The sequence below is a fragment of the Trachurus trachurus genome (genome assembly GCF_905171665.1).
Source record: "Trachurus trachurus genome assembly, chromosome: 5".
Lineage (NCBI taxonomy): Eukaryota > Metazoa > Chordata > Actinopteri > Carangiformes > Carangidae > Trachurus > Trachurus trachurus.
Window position 1 is genome coordinate 13,250,312 of NC_139896.1, and position 11,769 is coordinate 13,262,080.

Genomic DNA, 11,769 nt, shown 5'->3' on the forward strand with positions numbered 1-11,769 from the left:
CCTTTTTAATTGGTCCCACCCCTCTTGAGGTTTGAGTGCAACGAGATACTGAGAATATCTACATGGGGAGGCTGCATTGTATGAACACAGAAAAGTCAAGTAGATGGAGACACATTACAGTTTTTACTTTATTTTGTCTTTCAGAATGACAAGATTATCCTCTCTTGAACAAAGCCTTGGCATCTGTAAGGATGTAAAGATCAATTTTACAGCCTATGTAGCTATGAAAAGAAACCTATTTAACATCTTTCCTTCCAAGATTCTCCTACCTGTTCAAGATTCAAGTGTTGTGTGAGAAATAGGACTTATATGTGCCAGGAGATGTCAAGTGCAAGACAGTAAATCCAGTGGGGCACGTCCAACACAGAACAAGCCTTCCCCTGATAGTTGACACTGCTTATACGTGTCAAAAAATAGACAGAAATATCAACAAAAATGAAACTTTTTTCTCTTGTTTTCATTGCATCATCTTACACTGAATGGGACACAGCATTAATTAAGACAATATAGTTGATCAGGAGACACCGGGAGGTCTAAACAGGAAACACTGACAACACAGATGTGACTCATCCAGATAATTGTTTGTATCGAGCCACCAACGTGTTACATTGTCTTGTTTTAATGAGTGGTTGAGTTAGCAGTGAGTTTGTGAAAACTGAAAACAGAGCAACACAAAACTAAACAGACATAATTTAAAAAATACACTCAGAGGGAAAAAAAGATAAATAATGTGATATGGAATTTATGTTTTGGTTATTTCAGCTCAGAATAGATACATCAAGTGGAAGGAACTGTGTGCACTTGGTGGCTCCACAGTGACATGCTTTCCTCTGAAGTCCATCTGTCCCACTGGCCTGTGTGGCAGCGTCACTTTGTGTGGACAGCAGCTCCACAGGAGGCTGGTTACTGTATCCTCCTGAGTAGTCAAACGTCAGCTCCTCGTGTGCATTGATGTCTAATCCAGCAAACAGTGCCAGTCTAGGAACCACGGAGTGCACACGAACAGGCAGCATGAAGAGGTTAGGCAGGCAGGAATGGTTGAGAAAGCGGCCTACGTTTCCCACCACAGCGGGGTCCACAAACGTCTCGATAATGGAGCCTGAACCTGCATGCTCCCTTACAGCTATGATGTAATTATTATCCTCAGACCCCTGGGCAAGCTGTCTGCTTCTGGCCTCCTCAAAACCGATCACCTCTCCTGCATACTCGCATACAAATGTCCCACGTGGGATTGGCTCTAATGTCCGTACTCCCCAGCCCCTGTTCCTGGTGTTGTAAACCTCCAGCCTGAGTCTCACCCCTCTCTGGACAACACGGTTAGAGCACGTGTCACTGCAGGCGCACAGGATATTGCACTCAAACACAGGTGAGCAGTAACCAGAGTCGGTCCGGCTGCGGTTCAGTAGCGTACCGGTGCTGTCATACACCTGCCCGTGAGTCTGCAGGCAGGAGCAGCTCTCAGTGCAGCAGGAGCTGGAGAGGCAGGAGCATCCAGGAAGGGTGACTTCACTGGGGTCAACAGTGCATCCTGGTCCCTCAATGTTATCTGGGGAATACTGAAAAAAAAATCAGACCAAAACACTCAATCTGTGCTAAAGTTATTGTGTGATTAAAAAAAAAAAGCAATACATTCTTTTCAGGAAAAATGTTTCTGTTCGTCTTTGTATTATGTGACAGTACAGTAATTATCTCTGGGTTTTGGACTTTTGGACAAACAAAACAAGACATATGTGACACAGGTCCAAAGAATTTGCAACTACCACCTACTTCAAACAGTCCTACAGTATAACTGACCTGATTTTAACAGCCACAAAGGTTTGACCATCTTCCACAATTAATGCTTTAAAATGTACATATCCTTATGAATGTGTACAATCTGTGTATAGAGTCAAGAATATCCTCCTGAACATCATCACCAAGAGGGTGGAAAGTAGGACAAGTCCTTTGGCTCCAGAGAGGCAGTTATTTTTTGATTCCCTGTAGTGCGGTGCAGGTAATGTGCCTGTCGCAGGTAATGATTTGCTGCCATCTGCTGGTTGAACAACTTATTACATAATCCCCACTGGGTTTTTGGCGCAGAGAGATGTTTTCTGAGATTACACTTTCAAAATGGGCAATTAAAAAAGGTTCATTAATTAGATTTTTTATGATCATCCTATTGCATATCACTATTTTATTGCACTATAAAATCAAAATCTGATTTTTTTGCCAGGTAGTTCTACAAGTTAGAAATACAGCTATGAGGACTTTGTGCTGGTGATTGGTGCAGAAAACAGGTAAGGTGGAAAGTTGTTAGAGTAAAAGGTGTTTTGCATAGTGTGCTAGACTCTGACATTTGGAAAGGAAAGGCCAATACTTAATATTCACTCTGAAACGTGTTTGTTATTTTACCATTAGACCATTTCTCATATCAGAATTAACATCAGCACTATTACAAATAATATAAAATAATGGCTAATTTTCACAACCTTGAGGGGGGTCTTCGTAAGAAATTAAAGTAAGAATTCTGTCGGGTCAACACATGCTCTGATATATTTTCCTAGAACATAATCCAGCACATACGGTAAATTGTGTTATGTATGTTCACTGTGTACTACTAGCCTACTACTATACGGAATTGGTGAATATCATGTAGCTACTGGAAGTGGAAGACTTTTCAAAGCTTAGCTGGTTGTTAATTGACGTGCATTTGTATCAGCCTGAAGTGTTGGGTTATACTCTATCTAACACAGTAACAAAGCAAAGAGTCTTTTGTATAGTAGACAAGACTGCCTGGCCTGTTAGTAATAAAAGAGCAGGTGTGAATAATACAGATGTTTCTGCTACTGTTCCTTCTGGCTCTTGTCCACAGAGAGAAAACACATTTTAGCAGTTGCTCAAACCTTCACATACTTGTACGTAGCTATCAAACAGAAATGTCACATTTTATATGGCTCTTAATGAACAGGGATGCCACCTCAAACCAGTCTAATTAATAACAAGTATCACCTGTGAAAAGTCGCACAAGAACAAAATGATGTCATTTCCTGAGGCCGACAGCCTGCACATAAACTTGTATGAGATTGTGTATTACAGTAGAACAGCAGTTCAGCACCCCAACATTTACCAACATCTCGCTGGCACTGCACCATCGGGGAAGCTTTAAAAGCATCATGCTATCATTGTAGGTCACATTTAGTCTCTGCATGTTTCTTTTACTATGAACACACCACAAGTGGGCACTATACAGAGGAGTACAGTATGCTAGATAAAGCTACCATACATTAATAGTGCACATGCTAAACGTCCGTGCCAGCATATTGGCCTGCAAGTAAAGCTTCTGACACTGTCTGTTAGCTAATATCTTTATCATCTGTCAGATCGTTCACAATATGATGGCCAAGATATTTCACCTCATTACATTCTTCAAGAGCAGAACAGATTAAAAGAATTCAGGGAAAACTAATCACCTTTACTTCTCACAATCATAATGTTGCTCTTGCATCATATTTGACGTCAAAGTCAAAGTGAGACTTTCAATAGCTGTGACAAATCATTAACACTGTTGCAACTTCTTAGCCAGTGAGACAGATCTCATAGACTTATTTGAAATTATTATTATTTGAAATTTGCATGAGCACGTTTCTTCTCTTCAAAGAGAGGCCCCTGTCTGCCTCTTCCTGATTCTACCTAAGCTTTGAATTATTTCCTGACTGCCCCGTGAAGCTCTGCCAGCCCACATAATCATTCCACCCTGGTTTGACATTATATACAGTACCTAAACTGAGTTTTACTAAGTGGTTTACTGGAGGTAAGAAGTGATTCCACAATAGAATTGGGTAGCTCAATATTTCCCAGTAGGTGGTCTGTCCTCATGGTATATTTATTCATGGAATTAGTTAATTTACTCCACTCCAGTTTTCCTGTAATTGTGTTATTTTCCACAGTAGACACCATTGGCAATTTTTCCACATACAAAGATATAGAAAAGGGTAGGCTATCAACAATGGCATAATCATAGTAGATTCCCATGGCTTCCAAGGAAGCATGTGCATCTGATGTAGGCTACAAACACAGCAGTCTAACCATGAAGTTGTATGCCATGCTTCACTAATGTAACTAAAGCTGGTTTCAGGCAAAAGCACTTTGCAGGGTATCAGAAATAATGTCTCACAAAAAATAGACGCAGCTGAAGGAATTAGGCTATCTTGGATAGGAGCTAACAAAGGCAATCTATTGAGGAATTCATTTTGATATAGATATTCAAAATAATAAACTATGTGTCATTGCAATTTTAGTTTACTCTAACTACTTTGATCACGGAATCATAGGCTATTTATTTGTCTTTTTCCAGCCACTCCCCTGGTTGTCGTGCCGAATAATTTAACCTAATGACATTTCTCTGAATTGTTGACTTTTACCATAAGACAGCTGCAGACAGGTTAGTTGCTGTTAACGTAACGTTACCTGAAACACAGGAAATTTCGACACTGCTGAACTTTCGATTAAAACAGGAACATTTTCAAGGCCGTTACTCAAATCCACAGAGTCCGCACCGCCGTCGACCACACTCATATCTGAAGTTTTGTATCAGGAGGAGCAAAGGCAAAGGCGGCAGACGAGCCGCCCGGGATGTAAACACAAACACAAGGCAGGCAACTCTGGAAGCGGCAACTTCCGGTAGTGCATCCAGAGACAAGCGCCCTCCAGTGGTGAGTTCAGGTCAGGACACTGCTGTGATTAAATCTTTGTGGTGGTTGACCATCTGGCCGGCCATGCTCGAGACAAAGTGGGCAGCAGCTCATTAAGACAATACAGCACAGCATGGGATAATTGTTGAATGTAAACTACTGTGAGCGTGAAACTGGAGAGCGTTATTTGTAAGAAACCAAACAAGACGTGTCTCACAGTGATACTTCCTTCCATTTTATCACACAAGGACCGCACAGTGACAGACACACATCTGCCATAATAATCATAATACATAAAGCATTAACCTAGACAGGCAGAATAAAAAAATAAAATAAAGAAATAAGAAGAAACACTTGCTCACCCTAAATCATATTTGGCAATTATTGATTATAGCTCTACATAATTTTCAGTATTATAGTCAGTAGGCTAATACTACTTAGTTTAATTAAAATTATTAGTAAAAGTATTAATAAAATAATAAGTAAAAATGACTCAATTGATCCTGAAGGCAATTAAGACATAGTGCTTTGAGACCATTACTAAAAGGACCACATTTATTATAGGCTTTAAGAAACTGGCAAATAGAGAGTTATTGCTCCCTCTCAGAAGGCAGGGTGCATGCTCTCTTATTGAAAAATCATTATTTTTGTCATTTGATAATGCAATGTGTGATGAGGCTAACTTATCACAAATTATTATTTCCACTTTGTCATTTAAAACACTAGTGGGCAGTCAAAATCTGAATATCATCCATTTGGGCACATGACTGTGACATTCTGAGCCCTAGAAATTAAAGTGAAGAAAAAAGTTTGAAAAAATGCCCTGCTGTCCCCAGTAGTACCCACTGATGTAGATTCATACATCTGCACTGCAGTAATATAATATTGCCTGCAGGTGGCAAACCAGGATCAGAGAAGTAGTGGTATTGCTCTCTTGCATTCACCATAGATCTCCTGCACAGAGAGTAAGACAAATGTCAAAAACAGAGGAGACTTTGAGGAATAACTGCAATAACCGAAATGGAAATTTGGGCTGGCCTGGAAAAAGGTGATGATGCCCACAAACCCACATGACTGAACAAGACTGAAAACATGGCCATGTGAGAATGATTGTGGGTTCCTATTAATTTTTGACCACCAAGACAAACAAGGCCAGGTATTGGTCGAAGCCTGAGAGAGGGGTCATGATTTGAGGCATTTTCGCTCTTAAATTTAGAGACACAATTGATCTGAGTTCATTGAAATGCCAGCTAGTGTCAGTCCCATCTTGTATGTGATTCTGGACCAGTGTACCTAGGTAAACAAGTCTGGTCACTTTTTTGCTGTTTTGCTACTGCCTCCTGTGCGTTTGCTTTCAGTCAATCTGTGGAGCGGTGGTCAATGTTATCATATAAGTTTTATGATTATATATATATGTGAAGCGTTTATTTGTGTAGTCTTATCTGTAATAAACAAGAGATGACGGATTACGGGGTTGTTTGTGTCGTGGTGCCGTCCATGTTTCTTGCAAGACAAGATCTGGGACACCGGGTCCGAGGTGCTGATCTTGCAAGGTTGGTTTTCGGCCAAGAGAAGGGGGGAGGCAGAGAGACTCCATTCTCCCCATAACATGTCATTTAACCATCACACTTATTCTGCAGCTGTTTAATTAAGGTAAAAATTTGCACAGGTATACCCTTTAAAGAGTAACTACTGTATGCATGCTTTTTGGCTTATCTACTGTATGCTACATTTGTAGGCTACCTGAATTAAACAGCTTTGGCTTAATTGTAATGGTTAAAGCAGAAGTAAGCGGAATGTTTGTGTTAATATAAGTCAAGCAAACTCCACACAGAAGGGCCCCAGCCGGCCGGTGGGTTCGAACCCAGAACCCTCTTGCTGTGAGGCAACAGTGCTAACCACTGCACCACCGTGCCGCCTATATCCTTGTATCCTACAACCTTTATCCAATGAGGAGAGAGAACGGCATGAAGGGCTGTGTGTGCAGCCAAGGGATGCGCGTGAATGTGGTGACGTAGGGACGAGGACCAATAGATCCATGACTAGGGCGGGGACTGCTAACTCCATCGGCTGACAAGGAGTTAGCCAAAACGACAGGATCGCTTACTTCTGCTTTAAATAAATGACTAGTAACTTGTTACAGGGAGAGTGAAGGCTCTCTTCCTTCCACGTAGTGTCTCTTGGCCGAAAAGGAACCTTGTAAGATCAGCACCTCCGCCCCGGTGTCCCAGCTCTCTTTGCTGCATCATTGTTTATGACGGATTATTAGAGTACACAAATAAACACGTTTGAACACATGTATGCTAAATAACATTATCCAGTGCTCTACTGGTTGCGTTCACCAGCTTTGTTGAAAACAAATGCACATGGCCAGGAGGAGGGTTAGCAGAACAGCGGAAAAACGACCGGACTTGCATAGTTCCCCTTTAAATGGTTGACACTGACTGAATAGTTTCTAGTTTGGAGAATAAATAACATTGGTGTATGTCTTTCTTTTTTTTAAGTGGGCACAGTAAGTTGTGTAGCCTCCATACCTAACTTTCTCTGGTGCTGCTGCTACATTTCTTTTCATCTGTAATTGATATGCAGCGGTGTATTTTCTGGTGGCTATCTGAGGCAGATGGGAGGAGGTCACATTGTCAGTTGGCATTTCCACGCTGCACACAAGTGACCATGGATTTTCCTTTGAGAATCAACCTTCATCTTTGTCCTTGGACAAAATTAGCACTGTCAGTCGGTAGTCATGTATCTACATTTCAGATTGCATACTCAGTCACAAGATGAAGTGTTGCAAGTAAGTACATGACAATGAACTGATTGGCAGATATACTGATATGACAACAACACAGAGGTTAATAATGCTTGAAAGAGACTGTGTTTCATGACTCAACTGCTTTGTTGAGCTTCACAATCAGTGCTTCTCAGATGAAATGGCTTTTTAAAATCTATGACAGGTCTCAAAGCACAATTTGTTATCAGGAATTTTCTAGTTCCCTTTTATATATGTCTGTCCAAAATTCAGTCGGGAAATGGCATCCTGTGTGATGACCAAAATGCATAGACTTTTTCAACATACCAAGTGATAAATAGTCGATTAGTAAATACTACGATGTAAACCATGTTCCTCTATTCATAAAACACACAAACAGACAAAAGAAATGCAACAAACCAAAGTACTGGCTTCACCTTTTGATCTGATGATAAAAAGTTAGAGAATAATGACAAAGGATTATGGTATATCCTGAAGATGAGATGAGTGAAATTCATTGTCATCCATTCAATAACTGTATTATTCAAATAAAAGATGCAACAAATGCCAACCATGGTGGCACTAAATGAGAAGTCAGTAGTATAAAAGCTGGAAACAGTGATAACTGCATTACATCATTTGCCTGTCACTGTTGTAGATGCTGAGATATTTCTTTGGATGGCTATATACTCTGACCTGCTGGTGGTAGCCTACAAGAGGAAAAGTCAGGGGATCATCCATATTGGAAGGATCCATCCTTTGGGGACATGAATGTCTGTGCAAAATCTTCATCTATCAGTTGTTGACTGATAGATGGTGAACTGACCACCTGGCAAACCAGTGTTGCCATCACTTGTTCTATCTCGCTAACATGACTGAAAGGGATTCCAATTTCCAAGAGGATTGCCTGTAAAGATTAAATCAAAAACGTATAGACAATAGGCTATATAATGTCAGAACTGTCAATTATTTTATAAGGATTTTATATTTAAGGACCTTTGGGTGTTGCTTAATTATAATATTTGAGGATATTCGGTTAATTTAGGTCTGTTCCGTAATTGAATTAGTCAACATAATGTTCACTTGTACTCCATGAAAGGGCCTTGTAGAGCTCCTTTCATTGAGTACATAATGTGACCTGACATTGTGGCTCAGATTGTTTGCTCTGGATGAGGCAGGTTGTTGGGGTCCTTTAATGGGTGCTGTTGTCAGGGATCCTTTGGCTTAAATGAGAACTAGCACCTACACCAACACAGAGGAGCTGAACTTTGAGGCTGGTCTACAATTGGTTGGAGAGTTAATGAACCAAAGACACGATAGAGTACATTCTCTGGGGAGATTATCAACAACAGTCCAGCACTCCCTCTGTTACAGTGCTGATTGACTTGGCCTCAAATTGGCTCCGATGCTTCTCCCAGCTTGTGAGGCAGCGGCCTACTGGATTCACTCTTGTCTAGTCTGACAGTGGAGAACAAAGGACATTTCAAAGCTCTCCCTCATCTGCCTTTGTCAGCTTGAGTAGGCTTGATTATGATGAGTTGACCCCTGAGATTTCAAAGAGGCTTTTTTCCCCCCAACTGCTCCACCGAGTTCATCAAAGGCCATCAAAGGCAGTGAAAGAAGAAGCAGACATGCATAGAGTGGACCACAAAAAGTGAGGGTTGTGTAAAACCAAGGTGAAAAACAATTAAGAGAAAGCAAGAAAGAGACCGAAGCACATAACAAACAAGCAAAAAATTTAACTGCATGCAAACTTTTAGGTGAAGAACTTCTCACAGCAGGATGACTTCAGCCTGTGATGTGAACCCTGCAGCAGTCATCCCAAGAGACTACTGGGTGCCTTCCTCTGCTGCCAGGCAACTGCAGCAGCAGTATGATTCACATCACATGACAAGATTTTGCAAAGCAATTAAGTGAGGAGTCAGAGGGGTTCATCGGCCTCCTTAGGCAGGCAACATATTTAGCTCTTCAGTCTGAATTTGAAGAATGAATGAAGTTTGATAGAAATGTATCAAGAGACAAGTCTAGACTGTAAACAGATCTGTATTTCTTCCTATTATTTTTGAAAACATTTTGTTTTCCAGCTACTAAAAATCTTGGCATCTAAACTACCAACAGCAGAGTTATACTTAAATTGTAAATTTGATAGTCATATTGCTGTCTGCATTTTGCCCATTGTATGGGTGACCAGATGTCCCGCCTTGTGCAGGACTGCACAGCATTTTCATCTTCTGTCCCACATCACGCATATTGAGATGATACTCTGCATTTTCATTTGCTCTAGATATGTTTGCTTTTTGTACTGTAATTAGCTCCAGTTTTGAAGAGACACCACATGACTGGCGTTTTTATAAAATCACACTCTAACGGCTGTGAAGAAAGACGGAAAGCTTTTATTTGAGGAGATGGTTGGGACTGGAGTCGTAACAGCATCACTTTACAGCCAGAACACACATTTCTTTTTAAGAAACTAATCTTTTGGACCCAGTTGAAGTTTAATTAGGCAACTTGTATTACATTAAAGAGCAGGTCCTTAGTTAAACTGTGAGTCATTTCATCAATGTTCAGTTCAAACTACTATGCTGGTACAACTACTTAAAAACAATGGCTGACAGGGGTGGGGATGATTGCAAAGACCTACCCCACTGACACTGTTCTTCATTTATCCATCATTGGTGAGTTATTTTTGTTCAGAGTGACATTCTGCTTGGTGACGACCACCAACCAGATGTTGGAACGCTTGGCGTGAAAGAAGCTTTAGTGTTGCACAATAGACTTAGAGTAGATGCATATTTTGTGGTGTGGTCTCAGTTTTTAGTTCTTCACTCTCACCCCAGGTTGTGTTACAGCCTACCCTGGTAGTGAGGTAGGTTATAACTGACCTCTAATAGGTTTACACACACACACACACACACACACACACACACACACACACACACACACACACACACACACACACACACACACACACACACACACACACACACACACACACACACACTGACACATACTGTACACCCGAGTTTCTCTAAACTGATTCTCCATGAAAACCTCTGGAGGCAGGCTGAGACACAGGTCTTTCAAATGTGATTATCAGTAACATCTGTGGTGTTTATCACCTACTTTACTATCAAAGACCATAACGATTTTAACTGCCTCGTCTGTTCTCCAATTATCTCTCCCAATTTCCCCAATAAACTGTAAACAGGGCCACACGGTCTCAGGCTTTCTTTGCTCGGGCGTGGGGCAATTCTCCAGTATTACCTCTCACTTAAATCTTTCACTGTATTCACGCATGGACTTGGTGGCCGCCTTCTTCTACTCACTCACTCACTCACTCACTCACTCACTCACTCACTCACTCACTCACTCACTCACTCACTCACTCACTCACTCACTCACTCAGGGATTTAAACCCCATGCCAAAGTCAATGCCATCACCCACTGGTCCACCATACTATTATCTTGCATTACACTTCCTGGTAACACTTACTAATAATGACACAAAGCACAATTCACCGTGCTGCATGTGTTGTTGAGGGAATCCTCTGACTCTCCACACACATTCATACAAATGCACACAGACAGGTTGACAGCTCCTTTAATGTGTGTCAGTGTCTAGAGAGATCTGATTAGCTCTGTCTGTACAATGTGGGACTCCTGATGTTACGTAGGGTTGTGAGGCAACTTTCTACTTTGCAGTCTTGCATTTGGAGGATAAAAGCACCAGTAGTATGATTGAAACCTGCAGTCTCTGTGCTTATTCTTTACAGTAAAACATTTCAACATTTTAGACTACCTCCCATTGGTAATGTTTGTCCCACATAAAAATTGTCTTTGTCCCACATTTGTTTTTTGGGATCTGGTCACCATGGTGTGTACTGTAAATACAAATGGGCCTAGTCTCCCTAACATTACCCACAGATTTCTGAAGAGCGACAGGCAGCTCTGCCATCTCCATCAACAGTACTGTATCTGTGACAGCATTCACTTGTGAGCCATGCCCACAATTATACCTAAACTTAAAAGTGTAGCTGTAACCATGTTCATTTCTGCTGTGTGATTGAGCATTTTACCAATGGAGTCCAACGGGTTGATACATTTGGAGACAGCCTCAAGTGGCCATTTAGGGAACTACAATTTTACAGTAACACTTGTCAGTCGGCAACTGACGTGTACCGACTTTACAGCTGTCACTACATTAAAGCAGATATCAGTGGAATGTTTTTGTTAATATAAGTCCTAAATAGTCCTATTTTCCGTCAGCAATCACTTACATGAAGTATTTCAGCCTAAACACGAGTCTCTCCGTCACTCTGCTCTGCTGTAACCCGAGGAGAAAATTTTCCT

General features: G+C 41.1%; 1 protein-coding gene across 1 annotated transcript; it reads right to left on the bottom strand.

Annotated features, from left to right (window-relative positions):
* Positions 1-305: 305 nt before the first annotated feature.
* Positions 306-4,607, bottom strand: setmar (SET domain and mariner transposase fusion gene). The gene is made up of 2 exons (XM_083971556.1): positions 4,447-4,607; positions 306-1,556 (listed from the first exon to the last, which is right to left on the bottom strand). Exons 1-2 carry the CDS (start codon positions 4,552-4,554, stop codon positions 759-761), a joined length of 906 nt encoding a protein of 301 aa, XP_083827682.1. The 5' UTR covers positions 4,555-4,607; the 3' UTR covers positions 306-758.
* Positions 4,608-11,769: the final 7,162 nt, after the last annotated feature.

What these genes read in the sequence shown, in the direction of transcription:
- setmar (XM_083971556.1), bottom strand. Translation starts at nt 4,554, where the DNA reads ATGAGTGTGGTCGACGGCGGTGCGGACTCTGTGGATTTGAGTAACGGC. An exon ending in CGAAATTTCCTGTGTTTCAG is followed by an intron (nt 1,557 to 4,446) that starts GTAACGTTACGT and finishes TTTTTTTTTCAG; the next exon opens with TATTCCCCAGATAACATTGA.